The following is a 25,718-nucleotide window of genomic DNA, read 5'->3' on the forward strand; positions in this document are numbered from 1 at the left end:
ACATAATGGCAGCCTATAGAGCTAAACTGTCCCGCTATCCTTCATCTTCCACCAGTACAAAAAAGGGTTTGCGGAAGATTTAAGCTGTTTTAGAACATTTTCACTTCAAAATTATACGTATTTAGGGGTATTTTAACCCTTTAGCCTGTTCTAGGCTGCGCATTATGTTCTTTCTAAAGTGTTTCTGCAGGCCTTGCTGAAGAAAGGTAGGTGAATGTCTTCACTTAAGAAGATATTCTATGAAGAAGTGATCCGGGATTATGGCACGTGGGCAGAACTATTCAAACGCTTATGACTATCAATGGAGACCTCCTACAAAAGAATGCAAAGATATTCCGAGTTTTTGCACTGACTCTCTAATGATGCTTGCTAGGGATGCAACCAATTGCTTATCAAACATGCTGATGGAGGAAAGGTCGAAGCACAAGGCACAGTACAACTGGTAGGGGTGTCTGTATCACTAGACAAATACCTATAAAGAAATCTGATCTGAAGTTTCATATGCAGACGCTAGAATAAAAATTTCCGCTCTACGTACAATAATGAAAGGACAATGGAGGTGGTCCAAAAGGATTCATTGCATACACCACAAGCTTTAAGAGCATTGACTGAAATACTTAAATATGCACACCTTGAAAAAAGACAAGAGACGAAAAAAGATTAAAAATAAAAGATTCAATTTTATTTTAGTGACTAGAAGTTTCAAGAAAGTTCTGAAAAGGAGCGCATGTCAAGTCTCTGAATTAAATATGGTCAAACTAAAACACGTTTGCCTGAAAAAAAAAACCTGCTACACATAATTTCTCTTTTCGAAAGGAGGTATTCACATAGCAAACAAACATTTCCGTCGCTACCTTTTTTAACAGCTTCTTGAAATTAACTTTTCTGAGTTATTTGCTGATCTAAATGCCCATCCCATTTTGGTGAGCCAATAACTTTTTTAAAGAATACGTTTGACAAAATGGAGCATTAACATGAAATGAGAAAGACAACATTACAAATAAGATACAGTTTATAAAATGTTGAAGGCTACCAAACATTACACATACAATATTTCTAGATTCTCTAGTTGTCGCAGCAAACATGGAAAAGTTACTCGCCAGTAGTAACTGCAGCACTTAGTCTACGGACTCTCCTATTCAAAACTCATAGGGGCTTTCCACCACCTCGTGGCAAAATAGACATGTGCTTTAGAGGTTTAAAAAGTATCAGAGGTGCACAATTCATCGTATTCGTCTTTGCCAGTAACCACCCAAAAGGTTTATGCACGAATGTAAGTCTAAATAAACATCAGTGTTTTTTAACTCGTTCCCTGACAGCAGGGCTCACTATTCATGTAAGGGCATACATTAAAGTCATACGTATCTCAAACAGGACGCTTCTCTACAGCTACAGAAGCTGTCCTCGGTCTGTTTCAGTAGGTATGAATTCATTCTGTATGGCATGTATTGTATACTGCTGCAACAGGTGATACAAACATCGAGAAAGTAATGAAGGCACGGGCATAAACTATCAATGGTTCAATGTAAAATGTCACCAACTGCACATTCTCAGCTCTAGACAACAGGGACTAGGAGATACAAATGTATTAAATGACTGCAATCAATGATGGTAGGTATACTGCAACAACCTGCCTTTGAGAAAAACGTGGATGGCTCTGATGCAGAAAGTTGGAAGCTCCCTAACTGGATAGGGAAGTTTTTATGACTACTCCGCTTCCAATTGAGAAACTGGATTTCAACAGAAACAAGAAGTTCAAATGATGCGTCTAAAACACAGCCAGAAGAGCGTTAGGATTACGCTAAGGATATAGTTCCGCACCAGATTAAAAAAAAAAGTTCACGACTACTCAAAAAAAGCTGCAAAAACTTTTCTGCATTTGTCAAATTTAATAAAGGTACTAACGAGGTGCAGAGTACACGACACATCGAAATACTGTGAAAAATCTGTCTTTTTCTGTCAAGTACTTTTAACAAATTTTTACCGAAATGCCGCATATTAAGGTGTGGGGTGGATGGGTGTGCTAGTGAAACTCCAATGCGTTTGTGCTGAGTCCTGGGATGGGTCCCGGCCCAGCTGTTGTTAATGTTGTATGCTGTAAAACTTATGAAGAAATGAAAACAAGTAACTGAATAGAACTCGAATCATTTGCTCTTGCACTCTGAAGTATTTTAATTTACTCCGTGTCTTCAAGTTGTTCTATATTAGTACAAGATAAATGCAATTGTCCATTGCAGTTATGAGAGAACTAAGCACAGAAAGAGAGGGATCCGTGGAGAACCTTCAACTGCTCTCGGGCCAAAAGAATAGGCTCAGGTTTAAGCCACCACAACACACCCTCGTTGTGAGTGTGGAAATGAGGCAATTGCTCTTAGGTAAAGACCACATCCTCTTAGTGGTCCAAGTTGGCGCACATGACCTGAAATTGCTCTTGGCTGCAGGGACAACTTTGGCTTAGTTGGCTCTGAGAAACCCAAGGTCCTCAAGGGCGTACAGAAGATTCTGGGTCTTTGACCCGAATAAGCAAATTCACGAACTATCGAGGCAAAGATGGACATGTCATGATAGACTTCCACTGTAGTTGAGATGGGCTGCCACCAGCCATACGACCCTGAAGAGGGCCAAAACAGCTGTTTTTTATTTCTAATGGAGCTTCATACGAATAACCTTATGAACTTCCCAAAGACTTCTTAAACAAGGACATGGAGTGATGCACCCCTTTTCTTATGAAATCATATTTCTGAGCAATGGTGTGCAGTTGAGACACATTTAAATTCAATTCTTTATGTCTAATGAAGAAATATTTATATACTTAAAGGGAAGCATCTGATTTTGCTTCTCAGACCTCTGGTACCTTAAATTAATGGGTTTAGAATTCAAATAAGCATTTGGTGTGACTGTAGATTAGAAATAACAGGCAATTCCATTGTGAGAAGTGGTTGAACCTAGACTATATACTGGCCATACGGCATGAAGGCTACACTTAAGATATGGTTCGCAATTCTCTCTTCAGGTCTCTTTTCCAGTTCAGTTTACAAGGATTTTTAAGGAGACTGGAAGATGACTTAGTTTATAGCAGGGGCAGTAAACTCTTCCAATATTTCATGGACAGTAACCCAGTGTTCCTTTTGAATCGCGCCCACATTTTGATCACAGACCATTTGAACTTTTCTAAATTGAAAATGATGTTTTAGCGTTTAGAATTTCATGACAGATCACAATCTTCTTTTGAGTTTCAGCTTTTTTTCAAGTTAATTTGTTTTAGCATTAAAGAATTGAAATTCCTCTGAAAGTTTCGCAGTTCGAGGTTTTTGCTACACAATGAGGAGGCTAGGTTTGAAAACGAAGATTCAGGCCTTGGCTGAGGGGAATGAGGGAGAATCCCAAAAAAATTGTGCTATACCATCTTACTAGAAGGGCCAATGATACAATCATGTCACGTTATTCTTAGTGCTAGATTGAATGTCGTATCAGTGCTTTCAATGGCAATTTAAACCATTTTGCTCCTTTAAATGCACAATGCCCTGCTACCAACTAGCAAAACAGGCAAGGTATAAGGTCACCAGGCATAATCCACAAGCTATGTGAGGGTCAACAATGAATAGTTAACTATCCCTCTTTTTAAAGGACTTTTGTGGAACAGAGCAAGATGTAGGAAAGAAAACCATGGGCACTCTAAAAACACAAAAATCGAGGCTCTATGAACACAGTTAAGTATAGAAATAAACACTACACTATATTCAGCCTTCACTAGACGCTGAAGAAAAAAACTGGGATGGTTTGACTTGCATATCTCATAAGGAGGCTAGACTAGGTCAGCACCAGAGAGTTATTATGGAGCAACCTGATAGCCTCATGCTATTTAAACTATTTGGCCAAGTGTATGATCCTAGAGTAAAGGTCTCACAACTTGAGAAAGGAAATGTTCTGTACCTAAGTGTAACTGAAATTGGTTGGGAAACATCTTATCTATAATTACAGTGCATATTTCAGTGCACCTGATGCGAACGCACCAAAGAAATATTTTGAAAACTTTGCTTCACAATTGAAAGTCTAATTGAAGGCTTGATTCTGACAGGTCTATCCACATTTCTGTAGAAATATTTCTAACATAACACCATTTATTAGCAATAGATATAGATGTACAAAAATGCTTTGTGCTCTTGCTCTTTAGTCTTGTAAGCTCCTTGTTCGTTCCACAGCTTCTAAAAAAGAACAACATGCATTTACCTATTAGCAACACTGACATAATTGAGTTGGTACATTCAATGTATTAGCTCTGATTACAAACTGTGTTTTACCAGTGGCTGCTAGGTAGACAAGGTGACTCCAAGTTATGACATGTCTGGAATTTCATTTTCTAGTACCCAATAATATCTGCCACTAATACACTGATTTAAAGCAAATGATCTAGATGGCTTGACAAACCACGGTAAAGGGTGATATAGAAAGTGAGATGCAGATAAATGAACATTACAGAATCGGTAGTTGGTCTGCCAAGTGTAATTACTATCAATTATTTGAAGTCACTATCAATATCTATCACCAACGTTCCTGGATGAGTAAAGTATGTTAAACTATGCTGTGTATGTCTATCTCTTTGTACTTACCTATAAACCACTGATGCTAACTGTGTAGTGATATTGCCTGTTGAAGTTTTTCTTCTTTAGCTCTTCTACAGTGACAACTCTAGAAAGAAAGAAAAAACAATCACTGCTGACAGAACTTTTTTGATTTGTGAAATCGGACTCCATCATTTTTAAATTAATAGGATGGATTATTCACGTAAAAAAACTAAAATTACAATTTACAGGTCCTATAATAGCAAATAACCTTAAATCTAAATGCGGGTTTGTTGTCAATTACAAAACAGCTCATGTGAGGATTAACAGTTCATTTGTAAATTGGCACGGACTTCTATAAAAAAAAAAACTTGCCATTGGTAAATCACTTATTTTCTCTATGATGGTGCAATCACACGTTTTTATTGGGATTTAGTGCTCCGTTCCGATAAACGTTGCAGAGAATAAAACATTTTACAGTTTGACTCTTTGATCCATCTGTACACTTGCAAACGTTTGGTGCCCTTAAGGTGCAGTTAGCAGACCAACCGGCAGCACCAAAACTTTAAATGTTAAGCCTATAATTTGTTTATCCAAGCAACAATGTCGCAACCGGTAATCATTAAGTTTGACAGGTACATTAGAGAAAAAAATCAATTTGAGAGAGAGGGTAAAAAGAAAATGTATCTATTTGGAACGAAAGTAGTTAAATCAGCACTACATTAGAATATATGCATAGGTAACCCAATTGTAGGTGTGCACGTTCGTGCTCATGAAGAAGGTGAACGGCGCAGAGACACAAGACCAGGTGAAGAATCAGCGAAAAAAGGCTCAAAGCACAAATTAGTTGAAGGTCACAAAAACAGTTAGCAAGTAATTTTTGAGAAAAAGATTCAGCTATTTAAGGAAACCACAGAAACGTCCACAATTGTGGCTGTAATTTGGGCACAGTAAATGCATTCAAAGTTCATGCAAGTCCAACAGCATTATTATTAGTCTTTCATATTTTTTTGCCTGTAGCTCTTTATTCAAGAGTTTGTAAGGTACGATACACAGTGAAAGAAGAGCAAACATGTTTGTACAACACGTATGTTTTACTACACGTCTCGGCAGGACTCCTGGGAATATTACATGCAAACTTAACTCATTCCTATTGCGGTAATAACCACAACAAGCAAGCATAGTCAATTGTCCTGTCTTTTAGGAAGTGCAAATGGGGTACAGTTAACTAGTATCGCCTTATATAGTGTCTGCCTCTTTTTAGAACCCATGCACCCGAGTATTTATTGAAGAACAGCACAAGAGCAGAAGCAAGAATTTCTGTAGCATCGAATGGGAGTCCGTTTCCATCACTTTAGCAATACCTGCAAAGTGCGCCGCAAGTAGGTTTCCCACCAATTTTAGCTTCGAGCTTTGCGAAAGTCATCTAATTTTTTACAGCAAATGCCTTCACCCGTCAATCGTGCTCTGTATACTCGCCTATGCCAATTTCTTCACGTCTCGCAGCTTCTCCGTCAAGGCTGGGGTAAATGGATACCTCCATGACATGACGATGCGCCACTTCGCCAACACCATGGGCAGGTCCACAAAACTAAATACAGGTTTTGTTTTCTGCATGTAGGGTATCAGATTTAGAAGACATTGCACTAGTTCCCTATGTATAAGTGGGTACGTCAAAACCACCACAGACCCCAGGATGCCCTCCCAAAACTGAGACACCACAGGACACAACCACACCATGTGCTAGAAGTCCGCCTCGGCTTTCATGCACCCTGGGCAGACATCCTGGTCTACATGGAACATAGGTACAATGCACTTAGGGATCAGATATGTGTGTTGCAAATAACTGAACTGGGTGTATTTCAGCCTAGCATTCCTAGGTCGAGTTCAATGCGCCTAAACAGTTCACCCACTTTACATCAGGCAACTCCTGCCCTGAGTGAGCCTCCCACCATTCTGTAAGGCCATTAGGCTTTGTGCCTCCCCATTTCAACAGAATGATATATAAACATGTGATCATTTTCCTATTGTGCCCATGAGCCGATAAGGTTTGCATCAACAGAGAAAAAGTGGGCGACTCATGGATGGGGCCCATATCTAGGACAGCTGCCTGACCAAGGGGGTGTACATAGGGAATTGTCCAAGTCTCAATGTATATTGCTCTACAAGATTATCAAAGGATATAAGTGTCTCATTTTAGAAATCATGCATTCAAATTATTTGAAACTTTACACTTAAAATAACAACACGCAAGATTCATAACATTAAAGAAGGAAGATCTAGGAGAGACTAATCAATGTGTCTTTGTTACATACTCTTCTGCTTATCCATCACTGGGCATGCAAACAACTTTATTTCATATACAATGACCAGTGCTTGCAGATAGTGGTAAACCTTTTTCGCTGGCAAGCGTCAGTGGTAGGTTTACATAAATTCCACTTTCTTCAAGACTAACACAGATATATGGGTAAACAACCTTTACAACGCAACTTTTACCACGCAGTGCCTTTACGACGCAACTTTTACAATGCAAACCATTACAACGCATTGCGCTGGGGGGCGCTCTAGGATAGGGAATGTGTTTAATGTACTATCCAACACCTTCCCTACTATCCACGGGAACTGGAGTTGGAATAGTAAATTAAACAATTCACTATCCAGCGCCTAAAAGCACTATGCGTTGTAATGGTATGCGTTGTAAAAACCGCGTTGTAAAAGCATGCGATGTAAAAGCATGCGTTGTAATGTCATACATCCAGATATATGTCTTCCTTAAAATTTCTACATACATCTAGTCTCAAACGTGAATCCATGGAAGCTCATCTTCTGACATGTATTCCAGTTATCAGCCTCCGTTCAGTATATTAATCACTTGACTCAAACATGTATTTAATTAATTATAAAGTATCTATTGGTAAAACAGGATCCTCAGCTCAGGATCTTGGGTTCAAGGCTCATTTTAATATCAAGTATGCCTTTAAGAATTTCTTCACACTTGCCAGTGTGTTCATGGATGAAGTGTTTTCTCCACCATGTATCTATTTTCAGCTCCTCTAATTACCACCCACCCCCCACCCCCAACCGGGAGGCACCGATGCCTGGTACCTTTCGGTTTAACTAGAGTTCTTCTTTGGGTACACATACTCAGAGTATAGGAGCACCCAAGGAGCGTTCCACTCTTACTCTGTACATGTAGAAATGTCCTGTCATAACCAGTTTACTCACTAGTGCCCAACACTGAAAGGTTGTAGCTTCACTGAGACATAGCAGCTTCTCAACAACACAATTGTCCACTATGGTAAAAGGGCTTTTGGGAGCAGGGGGTAGGAGGTTGGGGTGCCGGTCAGTACTGTGTGCAGAGTACGCAATGGCGAAGCACGAGGGAAAGGCCACAGCTGGGAAGAAACAAGCTCACCATCTTGGGCGCAGACACAGTGAAATCCGAGAGCTACCTCTCCCAAGTCGGCAGGCACCAAGTATTCAGAACGGGGGCACCTGCTGATGGATCTTGTTGCGGGTGCCAGGGAGGGGTGGGCCTTTACTGCCATGCCCACTCAGACACTTAGATCAGAAGCCCTTTGCAACATCTCCAGGGAGCCTAGAGCGGGTCCGCCAGCTGCTACAGGGCACGGTTTCCAAAGGCTGTGCAGGATGCACATTTATCAGCGCTTTAGAAAGTTCTCCCACATTCCCCTCGGAAGAATGACACAAACTAGTGTCATATGAGGGGATATATTCCACCCTTTTCAGTCACTGAGGAGGATCAGAATGTCATCAGGAGGACTGCGGAGGTAGGAACACACGGAATTCGAGAATATGTGACCACTATTTTGACCACGCGGTCCACGCCCCCTTATGCTTCTCTTTTTCCTAAAGCAAGATCTTAACTTTTAAAATTGTTTAAAAGTAAATGTAACAATTGATTTGCTGCAGTGCAAGGGGGAGGAGGGAGAGGGGGGCGCCGAGGGTGTGTGCGTTTGTGTGCAAGTGGATTAATTGGGTGGATGAATGGATGCTTCCATCCCTACACAGTCATATCTTTCAATTTATAGTCTAACGCATCATACAGGCACTTAGTCATTCATCCTTCCACTTGTACATCATTCATTCATGCAACGATAGGGATTCTTGCACACACTCTCACTTAAACTTACTCAATCTCTCTCGCCTGCTCAACGAAGAAGCACAATCAGTTATAATCCGGACCTTTTGGCCTTGACATTGTTTAATTTGTTTAAAGCAATAAGAACAGAAGACACAACCTGCGATGAGAAGGGGAAGGTGGGGGGCCTATACTATGAATAAAAGCAACATATTTATAATGTTGTAGTGCTGCTGGCAAATAACATTTCGCTTTGCAGTACGGGACTGTTTTGGTCTTCTTATTTTGAATTTTAGAAAGGCTATCAGGAACCAGGGACTAGCCACGATGGGCCACATGGCTATGGCTGCGAAGGAGCAATGGTGAACTTCGGCTGTCTTTCTTCCTGTACCTTCTCAACTCCAGGTACAGGCTTGGTGGCAAACATCATGGTGATACCTTGGCAGTCCTTCTTCCTGAGCTTCCCTAGAGACTACCTTGGCTGGAGGAAGGCATGAGTATTGTTGGTAGCTTTAAAAAGAGATCTGGATTCGACTGATTCCTTTATATTGACTTAACCAAATGCATGAACAAGGAGAAAGGTACTGAGTGCACCTATTTTTGTGCCCACCCTGCCTTGCGAGTAGTTCGAGGCCCCGTACTTCTTATCTGATTTATTCTAGACCCCGGCGATTATTATTCCTTATTGAAGTACTGCACTTTAAAGACATTTATGCTGCTAAATACCCTAGAATCGAGTACTTTTAATGTTAACTTTTATTGGATCTAATGGTTAAATTATTTTTATATAGCGTATGTATCTTTCTGTATTTTAATTGAACCACTTCCTGTTTTAATGAATTCCTAGTTAAGTTCGAACTGTTTAGCACGTGCCACTTTAAACAAATTCTTACTTAAACGCCAGCAGCGAGGCACGTGTCACTTTAATCTAGGTTATCCCATATTGCACTTTACTGATAGTCAAGAGGGCACCTGAGACTCTAACCCGGGCCAACCCATATTGCACTTTATGGATAGCAGTGAGGCAGGTGACACTTTAATCTAAGTGAACTCATATTCCACTTTGTTGATAGCAGTGTGGCCCGTCACCGGAGCCTTCCCAACTTGTAACATTATGGCAAGAAGGAAGCCCGCCAAGCCGTACATCGATAAATCCTGTACAACGATTGATACATATCTGGTTAAAGCAGTAAACGTCCTCTCAGGAGAGATAGATCGTACCGAGAGACGTTTGTCCATGGGATCTAGTTATTTGGGGGGAGACCAGGGGCCCGAGGTTAGGACCTTTTTTAGCCCTTCAAGCGAGAACTTACCCGATAAATCAACTAACCTCCCTTTGCTAGTTGAGGAAACAGCCCCTGGTGACAATAGAGTGGTAGGCATTAATGGAGACTATACTCGATTATCTTCGACCCCTACTTTGATTATTACTGGAAGCCCTGTGCCCAAGAAAAAGACTAGGGGATGTAGGAAAAATCATATAGAACAAGAGAATGCCAATCATAAGACAAAAAAAGATAAAAAGAATACCCATACAGGGAAAAAAGGCCCACCGGTCAATTTAGATCCCCCACAGTGTGGTCCTTCCTTAGCGGATATTTCTGAGAAGGTGACATTGCTCTTAAGGCCGCTTTAGGATAAGTTGGATTCTTTGGCGAGAGAAATACATAAGATTAGTGGATCACTGCCCAATATTAAAGACAAATTCCGAAATGAGGTGATTAGAACTTTAGAGAAAGTCGTTGTTGCAGGCCCCCCTGACCAGATTATCATTCCAGATAGCAAATATACCAACACTGCTAAGGAAGGGATTAGAATTGTAGAGGTGGGAAATCAGGAAAAGGATGACAATTTAGGTAAACCTGCTAATAATAGTTCTAGAACCACTCTAATGCAACAGGCAAGTGTTGGGACTAAGTCAGCTAACTCTATTAGATCTGATTATGTAAAGCCTGATAGCTTGAAAGCCACAGCCCACGAGGATAGGAAAACTGTCACGTCCATAAATCGACCCCCTGAATGCAGTGCTTATGTCGCAATATTGGCTAATGTACCCAGACTCCAACTTGGTCAGGTAGAGGACCACGGCTCACTCTTGAATATAGTGGTGTTCTGGCTGAATAAAAATTGTGGCTACCCATTGGAAGAGGTAAGTCAGATTCTGACTACACGTAGAGTGGGCTGGATTGGGCCCTTTAAAAAATGCTTTACAGGAGACTGTATTATCATCAATTTTCGGTCTCCAACCTCAGCATATAATACACTTATAAATGCGCCACTACCATCTCCTTTGGAATTTAATACCACCCTCCTTCCTCTTGGATACTTTTACAGACATGTGATGGCGATGCATGGAAATGGTAGTCGGCTCAGAAATGGATCTTTGTTAGCCCCCACCCCGACCCTTGCCTTACCTAATTTTGCAATTCCAGGCTCTGAGTAACCTTGACTTTAATGATTGACGTAAGGGGACGACCCAGTTTAGGCAGATAGTACAAGAAAGATATGCATCAGAAGACCTTAAAATGGAAAAAAGGCCTAATGGTAATTTATCTGATAAGATTAACCACTGTATGATAGAGCAGGGGGAGGGGGGGTGCTACACAGGAATGATTTACAGACACCAACCATTTATAATGATTTATATTATGTTATAGTAGAATTACCCATTATTAGTGACCCGGGGGCTTTGAAGTACCTTCACATGAAGCCAATGAGGTTAATAGGTGCAATGGGTATCAAGTGACTACCTGGAATATTTCCGGTCTTAAAAGTAAAATAGGCACGCCCTCCTGGTCTGTTTTTTTAGCAGCCCAACACGATATCATATGCCTACAAGAAACATGGAGTACCGAATCAATTTATGTAGAGGGTTTTACCTCTCATTGGCTCCCAGCCCAGGCCTCCCCCTCAGGTAGAGCAAAGGGTGGCCTATTGATTCTGGCTTCTACTACACTGGTAAAATGTAGGATTAAGAGCTGTACTAATGTTGGAACCCACTCCCAGATTATGTGGTTGAAATCTACTGTGGGTAAAGATGTTATACTGATCAACTTTTATAATAATATTTTTAATTCTCCTAGAGGGCAAGTCGTTCACGCACTGGAAAAGGAACTTGAAAGGCTGACCAACACCATTAAAAAATCGATAATTATCCTTTGGGTTGGTGATTTTAATGGTGGTATGGTATGGTAAAAAGTTTTGTACCGCGCTCGGCCACCGTACGGTTTCATGGCGCTCATGACAAATGCAGGGAGGCTGGGACGTGTATTTTACTCAAAAGCAGACTGGAATAGATAAGTTTTTAACAGTTTACGAAAACAACCATAGGTAGAACAGTGACGGATGGCCGGCGGGAAAGCATTCCAGGTCTTGGGGGCACAGAAAGAAAAACAGGAGCCACCATGTTTTTTCCGTTTGGTTTGTGGAATAACTAGCAGATTGTGGCCAGAGGAACGAAGATTTCTGGGAGGGACATAGCATTTCAATTTAGAGGTAATAAAGATAGGAGCAAGATCAAAGAGGGCTTTAAAGATTGTACAGCCCAATTTGAAGATGCAACGTTTAGCTACAGGGAGCCAATGAAGGTTCCGTAGTAGAGGCGAGACATGTTAATGGCGGGGTTGATGATAAACCAGGCGTGCAGCCTGATTTTGCACGAGTTGCAGTTTGTGAAGGAGGTATGCAGGGATGCCGGCATACAAGGCATTGGCGTAGTCAAGTCTTGACGTGACCAGGGCCATGATGACAAGGATCAGTGCGTCTCTGGTAAGAAACCGACAGATTTTTCGTATCCTGCGTAGTTGGAAAAAGCAGGATGACGTCACCGCACTGATCTGGGGCCCCATGGATAGGTCACTAGAAATGACCACGCCAAGACTCTTCACAGATTAAACAGGACAGGGAGGGGGCCCTAATGAGGGGGGCCAAAAGCTGCCATTCCAAGGGTTGGCTGCTCCACCCACCAAAAGAAGCTCAGTCTTAGTGGGATTTAATTTGAGTTGGCTATGATACATCCACTCAGAGATCTCAAGCATGGTGGATTGAAAGGTGGTACAGGAGGAGAGGGAGGTATCAGTGGGAAAAATTAACTGTAAATCGTCCACATAGTTAAAGATGGTAGCGGCGGACTTACGAAGGGAAAAAAATCAGGGGTTGTATGTATAAATTAAATAATAACGGGGATAAAGCGGAGCCCTGAGGGACACCGCAGGACAAGGGAGAGTAGGAAGCCGAGAAGGTAGACAGATGCACTGCCTGCGCGCGGTTGTCCAGAAAGGACTTGACCCACTCAAGAGCCATACCCTGGATACCGGCGTTCCCGACACGGTCGATCAATATTGCGTGATCGACCGTGATCGACCGTGTCGAAAGCCGCCGATAAATCCAAGAGGACAAGGGCCTGAGGGATGTTATTATGAGCGCCCTTTCTGAGGGTGTCCATGACAGCACAATGACCGACTCGGTGGAATGGAGGGGGCGGAATCCAGCTTGTTGGGCCTCCAGGAAAGATGAAGTCTCAATGAAGGCACTCAGACAGCGGGTGACATAGGTCTCTAAAATTTTCGCCAGATAAGGGAGAAGGGAAATAGGTCTATAATTGCTCAAGACCGTAGGGTCGGCATTGGTCTTTTTCAGAATTGGAGTCACCACTGCCTGTTTAAAGGAATCCGGAACCATCCCTGAAATTCAGATACAATTAAGGTTCTACGTGCAGCTTATGCTTTAGCTATTAAAACTAGAAAAGTAGAGCTTCAAGAAATAGCATGGGAAGACTTAAGTCAAGCTACAGAAACAAAAAACAGTAAATTGTTCTGGGACACGGTCAATAGTCCCTTCCTGAAAGATGATCATATCCCAGAACTCAACTCTTACATTAACTGTAATTGTTGGGTAGAGTACTTCTCAAATATTTTTTATCCCACTGATAGAGAGGACTCTTTGACCGCGCAACCTTTAACTGAGTGGCCAACTATGCCCTTGACAATTAGGAATGGCCTTATGGTCTCAGTTTTTAACCAGAATTTTTTAATATTGCAGTTGAGACCCAATTCCATTTATCATGGGGTCAGTCAATTATAATACCAATATTTAAGAAAGGAGTAAAAACCGACGCCCGTAATTACCGCCCAATTTCCCTTCTGGACTCCTCTATAAAGAGTCGGGTCATGCTATTAAGACTGGAAGCCTGGGTAACCGAGAAGTCGATCCTTACACAAGTTCAATATGGGTTTAGAAAAGGAGTTGGCACATTAGAGCAGTGTGTCAACTTGGACCTCTTGATCGGCAAATATACCCTAGAAAAGGAGGGTAATCTATATTTATGTTTTGCCGACCTTAGCAGTCCTTTCGACCTGGTAGACCACTCTATCCTATGGCCCCTACTGCTGGAAATTGGCGCACCCAAAGAGATAGTATATTTCCTGGCAAGATTATATGACGAATTGTCCAGTAAGGTGCGGTACGGTTACTCAGGCGAATATACCCCCTTTTTTAAAGTCAGAAGAGGCATCCGCCAGGGCTGCGTCCTAGCTCCACTACCTTTTTCATTATTTAATAATGATGTGGACGCAGCCCTGAGAGTCGGATGCCCCGAGGGTGGATGGAAATTCCATTCCAATTCTTTTATACGGCGACGATGCGGTTTTAATCTCCCGTACCCCCATTGGGTTAAAGCGCCTCATTGATAATTTTACTATTTTTATCGCAAAAAGGAAGCTTTTAATTAATAAATCTAAAACCTTTGTTATGGCTTGCGGCAGGAACCCAATCAGATCCAGATCCTATTTCATAGAAGGCTCTAAGGTCCAAACAGTTAAAACTTTCTGTTATTTGGGCATTACTTTTGCAGGGAACGGGTCTTGGGTACAGGAACAGGACAACGCTTGAGCAAAGATGCTGAGGAATATAAACGGTATTTTTAGATTTGCTGCTAAACTGGGCAACCGACGTATCGGAGATATGCTGACAATTTACAAGATACTATGTGTCACAGCCGAACTTTACGGTGCAGGGGTTTGGGGACATTGCCACGGAAATGTATTACTACAAACCAAAAATTCCTTTTTAAAACGCTTGTTGTGTGCCCCATTATCGGCCTCCACAGAAATTATTCACCGCGAAGTGGGCATCAAGTACATCTCTGATTTGGTTTCATTGCACCCTCTTTTACTCTGGAAATCTATATGGTCAAAAGAAGAGACACTGTTTACTCAATCTATAATACGGGATTGCCTCAAAATGGAGAATTGTTCAAGAATCTCCTGGCTTAATTCTATTTCCCACTGGTTTAAACTTCTGTTTAATTGTGACATCCAATTGGATCCTGAATGTGCAGATTTTGAGGCTAGAAGTGAGATAAAATCAACTCTGCTAGCCCACAAAATAGAGGCTCGTTCTCATGTTCTTACGAACCAAACAACTTATATTTTCTATTTGCAATTGCATCGTTGTGACAAGAGCATCACATCGCTACGTGCTTACACGATTAAGATTGGGAACTATACATCATCTTGTTAATTTTCCGGTTGTGAAACAGGGTTCTACCCAACCTTGTCCATGCGACGGAGTCTCCTGCCAAAGCTGTTGCCATATGTTACTATTTTGTAAATTGCATTCTAATTTTAGGAAATTTTATCTAAAACCGTTCTTTTTATATTTATAACATAAGATCCATTAAAGATGCTATGAACTTGCTTTTAAGACTAGCGGAACCAGGATTGTGTTTCTATACCGCAAAATTTCTCTTGAAAGCGATTAACATTAGAAAATCAATGATCTCTGATATTTGATACTAGGATCTATTGGGTATTTTACGTAATTTTTGCACTTGCTCTTTCTGTATATGGATTATTTATGTTTAGATAAATCGCCAGGGATCGTATACGAATCATGTATCTGTACTTATTGTATTGATTTTTAAGTCATGAATTTCATTATTATCTTGTGTACTGGTAATTTTAATACTGTGAATATTGATGTATGATTGTTTTTGCTTATATGGTTGATTCATTTAACTGAATAAAAGCTTTCAAACGTAAACGACTCAACCAAATGCATGAACAAGATTGATTAATTTAGTCCAAACCTCCAGATTCCACATGAGAGGCGACTGTCCTCAGGGCTTACTCAAAAGCCTCACCCATGTCACATCAGAAACTCGGAAGAAAACTTCAGTTTTCAGAATCTGTTTCTCGTAGACATAGAGCAGGTCCTTCATTGTCCTTCGATATGTGCACCACTACTTTGAGAAATGTAATTAAAGAAATGGTGTTTATCAAGTCCTATATCATCACTGTTAAAGGCAATACCACTGGAGTGTCTATGGAAGTCAAATTGATATGCTGTGATACAGCCCTTTTTCATGATAGACTAGATTCTATGGAAGCGAGAACCAGTGCAGTTTGGAGGATCAACTGGAAAATTCACTGGACTTATATCAAGAGATATCTCAACATAAGAAACATGTGGAAAAGATAAATTAAAATTCTTTGGAATACCACAAAAGATGACATGCTGAGATATTCGTAAAAGCGAATGCTCCCCAAACTCCAAATCTCCTTTACCTAGACACTTGAATTATATTGGGGCCCCCATACTCACTCCAGCAGACCTAACTCTATGAGTGCCTCCGCATCAATCACGGCATGATTCCCCTGTCACCAGCAGGCCAAGCAAATGGTAGCTGGGCACTATCGAACATGGGCCTTATCATATGCAGTGCTGAGATGTACATATCTCAAAAGATAGCAGGAGAAAACAGTATATCTTACTATCGCTGGTGTTGAGAAGATAGATTGGACATACATTTTGGCCTGTTAGAAATTTCCACTAATCTAATAACTATTGATGGCAAGTCAAACAGTCATAGGAGGAGGTGGCAGGTGATTGCCCTAACAACAGATCGATTGTGTATGTTGACACTGAATAAATCTGCAATTCCTCTGACACATGCTGATTGGATGAAAGAGTTTAAATCCCAGATGGCAAGCTTTATGGGTAACAATATAGCTTTCTACCAAATTTGGGGTAATTCCATTCAGCCATTTTGGATGCAGCAAAGTTTAAAATTCCTTATGGAAATTGCAAGGGGAATTCCATTTTGGGCCTCCATTCTTTTTTAGTCACCTGCTTGACAGATCACTTTGAAACGTTCTAGGAAGGAGTTGGTGTGGGTGAACTTTTTGGGAAAGCTTTGTGAAGATCCATTAAATGGCACCAAAGTTATTAGCAAAACAAAAATTTCTCTTCCTATGGAATGTGGGACCTATCTGTATATTTACAGTGGCAACTGTTTTATATATCTCTATCTATCTATCTATCTATCTATCTATCTATCTATCTATATATATATATATATATATATATTATGGCTCCAAATCGCATCCGTTAAGAAAACGTTACACGCACTCCAGGGGTAAGCGGCAAAAGTTTTATTCAGCCCACAAACAAGTGTAACAGACGCGTTTCGGACAAAAGTCCTTCGTCAATGTTTACATTCTTGACCGCCTGACAACTTTATATACACGTCATCCAGGTGTATCGGCATGTTACTGTCTGTGGCTGTTACATAGATATGTTAAATCATTGTGTGTGCTCATTTACTGACTATCACACAGCGGGCCAATTGATGGTGCATATGTAAAATGCCGGTGACATGCCGATACACGGCACTATCGATAAACACGCACCGGCAGGAGCGGCTCCTATGTCATATACGAGACGACAGGGGGAGGTATTGTGAAATATTTATTACCAAACCTCCTTCAAAATAGCCGCCATATTCACATGCACTTTCGCATTGGTCCTCTGTCAGTTACACCTGGATGACGTGTATATAATGTTGTCAGGCGGTCAAGAATGTAAACATTGACGAAGGACTTTTGTCCGAAACGCATCTGTTACACTTGTTTGTGGGCTGAATAAAACTTTTGCCTCTTACCCCTGGAGTGCGTGTAACGTTTTCTTAACGGAAGCGATTTGGAGCCATAATTATTTACCGCGAGTATCGGCGTGGGTAACTGCACCCGCTTGCGAGTGCCTCGTGATTACCGATGCGACTTTGGAGCTTGGATATATATATATATATATATATATACATAATTTACATGTCTATATATATATATATATATATATATATATATATATATATATCGCGGCTACTTTCCTTTTCGTCTTTCAACAAAGAAAACAGCACTCACGGGAGTAGGATCAGCATTTTTATTTTTCGATCCTCTGAGCACCAGACGCGTTTCGGCTCCTGCCTTTGTCAGTGGTACACTGACGCGCCATTTTTTTGAGTTTTTAATACCCTTCACGTGATACAATTTAAGCGAGATAGAAACAGGGCTATCTCCCAAACATAAGCGCCATGTTAGAGTGATTCATTATTCGTCTTTCACATCACCATCAGTAGCATTAATCACGCCCTAGATGGGCTTGCGCATATTGACAAACAGTTGTACTTACAATTTGTTTTTTGCATCATTATTTGCCATTATTTTCATCAACGTTTGTAACATTACGCCCTGAATGGGCTTGCGCTTTCTCACACAGTTTATATCATACTTATGCTGTTATTTTGCCCTGGATGGGCTTATGCTATGTTACCCTGTATATTTCTTATCTCTTAAACACACTATGCAACTTATCCCCTTAACCAAAATTTACAAAAAATGAAATTAAAATCAATTCAATCACAATTCATCTAATCTTAAAACTTTTTCAACATTTTCAGAAATTCTCTTGATCAACTCTTACTCTATACAATTCAAATGGCAATCTTTTATCCTAAGTGTACAGTCATCTCTTCGTGGCTATTGAGACCTCCGGGGTTCTTAGTTCCGATGTCTATAATATGCCTAGATTCCAATCTCCTTACTTTTTGTAATCTATCTCCCCCTCTAGGGTTAACAGGTACTTGGTCTAGTGCAAAATATTCCAGTTGTTCACTATTGCTCTGATGGTATTGCTTATAGTGTCTCGCCACTGGATATGATGGATCACAATTTGTAATTGCCCAAAGATGTTCTAAGATACGCATTTTTGTTGGGTTTACTGTGCTCCCTATATAGCGTAGTCCGCATGGACACACTAAACAGTAGACTGTATATGGCGTTGTACAGGTTAAAAATAATTTAATCTTTCGTTGTTGTCCTCGTACCTGGTAAGATGTTACTTTCCTGCTATGTCTGCATGCTTTGCAGCGCCCACAGGGGTAGAAGCCCGGTATAGATTTCCCGAATGGTTCTGCTATAGGGCGAGCGAGGTAGCTGTTTGTTAGAGCATTCCCTAATGCCCTTGCTCTTCTATAGGTTATCATAGGTTGCTTTGGGATGTCTGTACCTATTATTGGATCTGTTGTCAACAGATTCCAACTCTTTCTCATTGCTGTTCTTAACATCCCCACCCCCTCTGAATAGGTGGTAATTAGTCTAAATTTCCCTTCCATTACGGTGTTCTTATTCTTAATCTGAAGGGTATCTTTTCGTGGAATGTTATCCACTTTCTTTTGTGCTTCTTTCAGACATTTCTCCCTATAGCCTCGCAACCTAAATCTATCTACACTTTTTCTTGCATTCTCTTGGTAATCCTCCTCTGATGTGCAATTGCGTTTTACACGCAAAGGTTCTCCATACGGAATGCTGTAGATCAGCCCAGGTGGATGGCTACTCATGGAGTGCAGTATTGAATTACCCGCTGTGGGTTTCCTGTACAATTGTGTATGTATCTTGCCTTGTTCTATTCTTATTTCCAGATCTAGGAAGTTCACTTTGCTACTACTTATTTCTTTTGTGAAACGTAAGTTATAGTTATTATTGTTCAATTTCTCAATATATTCTTCTGCTTTGCCTTTGGACCCTCGCCAAATTATCATCAGGTCGTCTATATATCTGTACCACACCACTATATGTTGTGTCCACTCTTCGTATTTGGGATCCCATGCTTCGTTTTCTTCCCACCATCCCACAAAAATATTTGCAAAACTGGGGGAATAACTCGTACCCATGGCTACCCCCACCAATTGTTTATAATATTGGTCTTGGTACATAAAGATGTTATTATTTAGGCTAAACCTTAAAAAATCCAAAAGCATTGCATTATGTTCTGCACAGTTAGCCTCTCGCGTTGACAAAATCTTTTCCACTGCTTCCATACCATGCTTATGGCTTATGCTAGTATACAAGCTAGCAATATCCATTGTTATAAGTAAATCTCCTTCTCTCAACGCGAGCTGTTCTAACTTGCTCAATAAGTCTTTTGTGTCTCTTATATAACTTCGTAACGTCTTAACATAATCAATCAGAAAATAGTCAACATAAATGGATAAATGTTCCAAAAGGCTCCCTTGGGCACTTACAATTGGGCGTCCCGGTGGCTTTGTTCTGTCCTTGTGTACCTTTGGTAGGTGGTAGAAACAAGGTGTAGTTGGATTCAAGCATCGTAAATACAAATACTCCTCCGTTTCGATTATTCCTTTGCCATACCATTTTTTTAGCATGTCATGGCACTCTGTAATACTCTCTTGATAGTCTTTCCTCCCCACTTTTCGGTAACACGTTGTATCCTGTAATTGTCTTAGTGCCTCTTCACTGTAGGATTCATATGTTTGTAGGACGACGTTCCCCCCTTTATCTGAGGGCTTTATAATACATTTTTTGTCACTTTGTAAGTTTTTTATTGCCTCTTGATGTTTCGGTGTTAAGTTCCACTGTTTATTCGTTGGTCCTTTTTTCTCTATTTTCCTTAGTTCTTTCGAGACAGATTCTATGAACAGATGGATATTGTCACTTGGCATTTGTGGTACAAATGTCGATGCTGGTTTGAAATTGGTATCTCCTCCTTTTTGCACTATGTTCACTTGCAATAAGTTATCAGGTTGACTTGCCCCTTCCGCTCTTAGTTCCTGCATGGCTTCTAATGCGGGAATGTCTTTTACACGAATTTCTTGTATCTCCTCTCTCCTTTTGGTTTGAGTCGTTATTTTCTTTGGTCGCATTTTATAAAAATTTGTGCAATTTCAACTTTCTTGAAAACTTATACAGATCTATTTACGTTTGTGTATACTCCAGAGGCTTAGAGGGGCAAAAGGAGAGACCTAACTTAAGCACATGTTCTTCTTCTTTCGTTAGGATGCGTTTGCTCAAGTTCACAATAGTCAGGCTGTTGGCTTGTTCTTGTTCATTATTTTCTATAAGCGCCTTTTGTTGTGTCTTGCGCTGCGAGTGGTCGGTGGCGAGTACTTGCTTTTTCCTCCACTCGCCACTTCTCCGCGTGGGGCGTTTCTTTGTTGTTGATGTTCTGGGGGTTTCCCCCTGCCTCCTCTTTGTCGTGACTGTCTGATGATTTGAAACTCGTCGCGAAAGGGAGTTTATTTGTTTCTGAGCCTCCTGCCGCATCTTTATCTTTCCGTGCCTCTTCATTTTTGGAGACTTCTGATTCTGTGGTGTCTCCTGATTCTTCTACTCTTGTGGTCCCTCCCTTATTGTTTTTTGATCTCATTGCTTTTACCTGCGCATCATATCGTTTGGCAAAGGTTAATACCCTGCCCATTTCATAGTCTCCTTCTTCTCTCTCAAATTTCTCCTGTTTTCTTTTTCTGATTTTGTCTTCATATGCTTTTAGTCGTTTCGTCATGGTACCTTTCAACTCCTCCAGTTTTTTCTTATCTTCCCCCAATGCTTCTATTTCTTTTTCAAGCTCCAATATTTCTTCACGTGTTTTGCCATGGTCGCTCCATGCAAATTTATTAACAGCTTCAATAATCCTTGGCAGAATTCACTTGTATATTCCGCCCATTCCTCTAGTAACTGGGGATCTGGATTTTCGTAGGCGGGAACTGTATAAACTCTTAGTCCCCTCGGTACCAGTTTTACTTCCACGTAGTTCTGCAGCGAAGTGGCTTCCCACCACTTTCTAATTTCTCCTTCAAACAGTCTTTCCAATTTACTGTATAGAGATGTCGCTGTTCCTGTTGTTCCTTTCGTTTCATCTTGTTTCTTTTTGGTCACACTAGTTTGAGTGCGTTTTTTGAAAGCGTTTTCTGCCGCCTCCTGGCGGTCTGTATCGCTATACATGGCACGTCAGAGTCGTATTGATTTGTATATACACGGAGTCTTGTTTATTTAGTTCACTCCAGCTCATTCTCCCTCGTGCACCTCTCCCATTTGAATATTGGGCTCCGGTCTTTTTACAGTCCATTAATTCCCTTCTTCCTCGTTGGAAGCGGCGGTGCACGGCGTTTTGAAATTGCTGCTCCTCGTTACGCCGAGTCATGCACTCAAGCACGGGTGCGTGTTGCGAGGGGCGTACCTCGCTATTATCGCGGCTACTTTCCTTTTCGTCTTTCAACAAAGAAAACAGCACTCACGAGAGTAGGATCAGCGTTTTTATTTTTCGATCCTCTGAGCACCAGACGCGTTTCGGCTCCTGCCTTTGTCAGTGGTACACTGACGCGCCATTTTTTTGAGTTTTTAATACCCTTCACATGATACAATTTAAGCGAGATAGAAACAGGGCTATCTCCCAAACATAAGCGCCATGTTAGAGTGATTCGTTATTTGTCTTTCACATCACCATCAGTAGCATTAATCACGCCCTAGATGGGCTTGCGCATATTGACAAACAGTTGTACTTACAATTTGTTTTTTGCATCATTATTTGCCATTATTTTCATCAACGTTTGTAACATTACGCCCTGAATGGGCTTGCGCTTTCTCACACAGTTTATATCATACTTATGCTGTTATTTTGCAGACATGTAAATTCAAAATAAGTTATCTCCTCCTCCTCTCCTCCTTTCCCCCACGCCCCTCCCTATGGATCTAGCGACCCTAAAGCCATTTGGCATTTGTTGACGTGAGGGCCATACTCCCTGACGAGAACACCTTCTACGCAGATTGCTCTATGTGTTTCGAGTCCCTATCTGCAGGTGTATATGGGAAGGAGCCTGCCGACTGCCTCAAGGAGCAGGAAGCTTGGACGACCAAGGTTTCCGGCGGAGGATGGGTGGACAGAAAAGCAGGATCCACCGGAGCCACCTTGTAACTCCCTGCCACAGTCCTGGACACTCCTTGAGCAGATATTGGCTTCTACCAGACATCAAGAAGGGGCTCTGTCAAAAGCCTCATTAAAAGGAAGTAAAGGCGCTGAGATAGAGGAAGGAGAATGGAGCACCTCCGTCAGGATTTTAGATTTTAATCCTGCTATGGGAAGGGGCAATTCCAGCAGATCCGTAGCCTTCCTGATCACGGCGTGATAAGTGGTCACCTCCTGCATCGCGAGGCCTTTTGGAGATGAAAGCTTCCACTTAGGAGAGGTATAAAAGGCATAAGAGGTGCTTGACGGAAAGGAGGTGGCAAAACTCCTAGGGAAAATGCCATCGGACCCATGGGACCAACAGGCGCACCGGTAGGGTTTGCTGTTCTGGCGAACAAGCCAAACATCGCATTTAAAATAGATGGATCCGTACCCGGAGTCGGGAAAGCAGGATATACTGGATTCTCATCAGGAGAAGATGGAGAGATCCCATCTTTCCGATGACGCCTCGGACATGGGGACTCCCACTTCAGAGTTGCATCCTTCAACGAACGATGCTAAGACCCATGGCATTGCTTTTTCTTGTGCTTCTTCTTCGACGACCACGAAGTATGTGGAGTCGGCAACGTGGAACGGGACCTCGAACTTCTACGACCCCTATTCTGCTTCTGGACCTTGACCATGAATAATGTGGCCTCCCTTTTCTTCAGCACTTTAGAATTAATGCTCCTGCACGAAGAGTACTCGTTGACATCGTGGTCCAAAGAAAGACACCATAAACGAGTCCCCAACCTCGATGCTACAAGGTCACAACAATCCGCAACAAAGAAACACCCAAAAATGGAAAACCTTGGAAAAACCGTTACATGTCGACGGCGCAGAAAAAAGGGAACTGATGTCTGCACGCCGACGAGGTCTTCTTTTGGCTCCGATGACGTCAAGCGGAGTCGCGTGCTTTGCCATTCCATTGTGACATCCTCGTTGATGAGGGAGAGCTGAGGAGAAATGTTTCCGTGCAATGCTGCGCAGTGGGATAACTCAAAAGGTGAGGAATCCACAGGCAGATATATCCCTCAGAAAGGGTCAGTTTTGTTTTATTAAATTTGGCTGGGAGACAGTTACAGGCACGAGGACAGTCAATTTACTTGGGTTCGCATTGGTCTTCTATACAATGTATCATCAAGCCATAAACGTATCTGGCATACCATATATGGTGAGGAATGTTGGTTGCTGCCTTAGAGTCATAAAGTAATTGTCAATGGTTACTAATGATGGGTCTCGACCTTGAGAGGATACAGTGTGGCAAGTGGTGAATGTGTCCAGATGTCCGGCATGGGAAGCGCATGATCACTACATGCACTAGGTCTAGCTATGTGTTCCCAACTCATGTGGCACCTGACTTTATGGTGTTTCTAAAGTGTGCGTACCCTTCGGGACATGTATGTTTTATTGGGGGCAATCTCCCTTGACCATTGTGATGCTGTTGTGCCTATCGGTGGGATTGATCAAGAGTTTCCTGCCTGCGTGTTTGCCTGCCAGCTAAACACCGACCCACCAATCCATAATCCCGGGCCTTGATCGCAGAGCCTTCCTGAATACATACGTGTGTGTCAAGGTCGATGTGAAGTTTGGGATGGGTGATTCCATTAATAAGGATAGATCATTTTTGTCATACTAACACTACCCCCTCTAGTTAGTTCTTCAACTACACTATCCAACTCATCCATTTGTACTTTATTATTCTCCTGCTGTTCCCTTTGGACTATGATAACCTTTCTAGTTATTTGCATTCTACCTAATTAGACAACTGAGTTTTTAGAGTAAATGATCTCCAATTGTTCGACCCCGCAAACCAACATGAACACAATAACAACTGGCAACAGTGATTTGCACAGACTGGAGATTCATCATGGGAGCCAGGAGAACCAATTTGAAAAACAATCCTGGTCAGCGCCACCTTCATCTTCACACATGCTTTTCTACAGAGTAGGCAGTGCTTGAATGAGGAGAGTCAAAGTTCCATTGTCTTGGAATGAAAGTGCAGCAGGCAGCGCCAATCTTGGCACAGACACCTCCCTCCATTGCAGTCAGTAAGTTCAGCTCATACCGATGCTGCATTACCATGAGGCGGATGACTTGCATTTCTTCCTTGATCAAATTGAGGCCACGATCAGTGCTGTTCATCATCTTGAGCATTTCCCACCTGGTTATTTGAAGCGAGCAGTCATTAGCTCTTCTCTGTAGGGTTAACAAGGGTATGGACCCCTCTTCCCCCAGCTGTACCTCTGTGACAGTGTAAACTCTTCTGGGATAGTGACAAAAGGGGATGTCCTGGAACTGAACCCAGGCAAAATAATCCGCCACTCTCTTCTAGCGAGCTTGATGCAGCAAGGTTGTCTTTTTCTTTAACGGATGCTGGTACAGCTCTGTTAGCTCTTTTCCGGGAATGACCAGGGTGTGCACGGTCAGCAGGGAGCCCACCCCTCCAACCAGAAGCCAGTTGGGTGTAGGTGTGTTTGCCACACTGCCAGTAGAAATATGGAGGTGCCCCATTGCATATCCGGAATGTGAAATATTACGCTGCAGTTAGCATTTGTGCCCATTGGAAGCATTCCCTTTCCTCTGAAACATAAGGAATACAGTGCGAGTTTCCATACAATCAGGGGTTGACCTTTCCCTTTTAGCAAAATGTATCCCCACTTTGGTGTCCCAGATTTCCTGACATGGGTTAGCCATACTTTCATTGAACCTTCCCCCATGTGACTTATTCCCCCTTTTATCATCAAGCATGGCGGCCCTACATAGGGACTCTATTTTGGGGAATCACTTGTTGTTAAAGAAGACCACTCCAGAAACTCTAAGGGTCACCCTCAATCCACAGATGGATGCAGGAAGGGATGAGTTTGTGCACTGAGTTGGGGGTTTTGCTACCTTCAAGAAACTCTTCCTGGGGAATTCTCAGGCGGATCATTATCCTTCCCTATGGTGCCCTTTCTACGCATCCTGTCCAGCTTGGT

The 25,718-nt window shown here is 41.8% G+C and overlaps 1 protein-coding gene across 2 annotated transcripts in view; it reads right to left on the minus strand.

Moving 5' to 3' along the window:
• Window positions 1-660: 660 nt before the first annotated feature.
• The window catches only part of VPS37A (VPS37A subunit of ESCRT-I), a 310,413-nt gene continuing 285,355 nt past the window's right edge, over window positions 661-25,718 (minus strand). The window contains exons 11-12 of one of the 2 annotated variants that reach the window (XM_078678128.1): window positions 4,611-4,689; window positions 661-4,205 (exon numbers count right to left, since the gene is read on the minus strand). In XM_078678128.1, coding sequence (XP_078534254.1) covers window positions 4,627-4,689 — 63 coding nt within the window. In that variant the 3' untranslated portion in view covers window positions 661-4,205; window positions 4,611-4,626. The remainder of the gene's footprint in view (window positions 4,206-4,610; window positions 4,690-25,718) is intronic. The other variant, XM_078678129.1, reaches the window with a different exon arrangement.

Source organism: Lissotriton helveticus, chromosome 2_2 (genome assembly GCF_964261635.1).
Source record: "Lissotriton helveticus chromosome 2_2, aLisHel1.1, whole genome shotgun sequence".
Classification (NCBI taxonomy): Eukaryota; Metazoa; Chordata; class Amphibia; order Caudata; family Salamandridae; genus Lissotriton; species Lissotriton helveticus.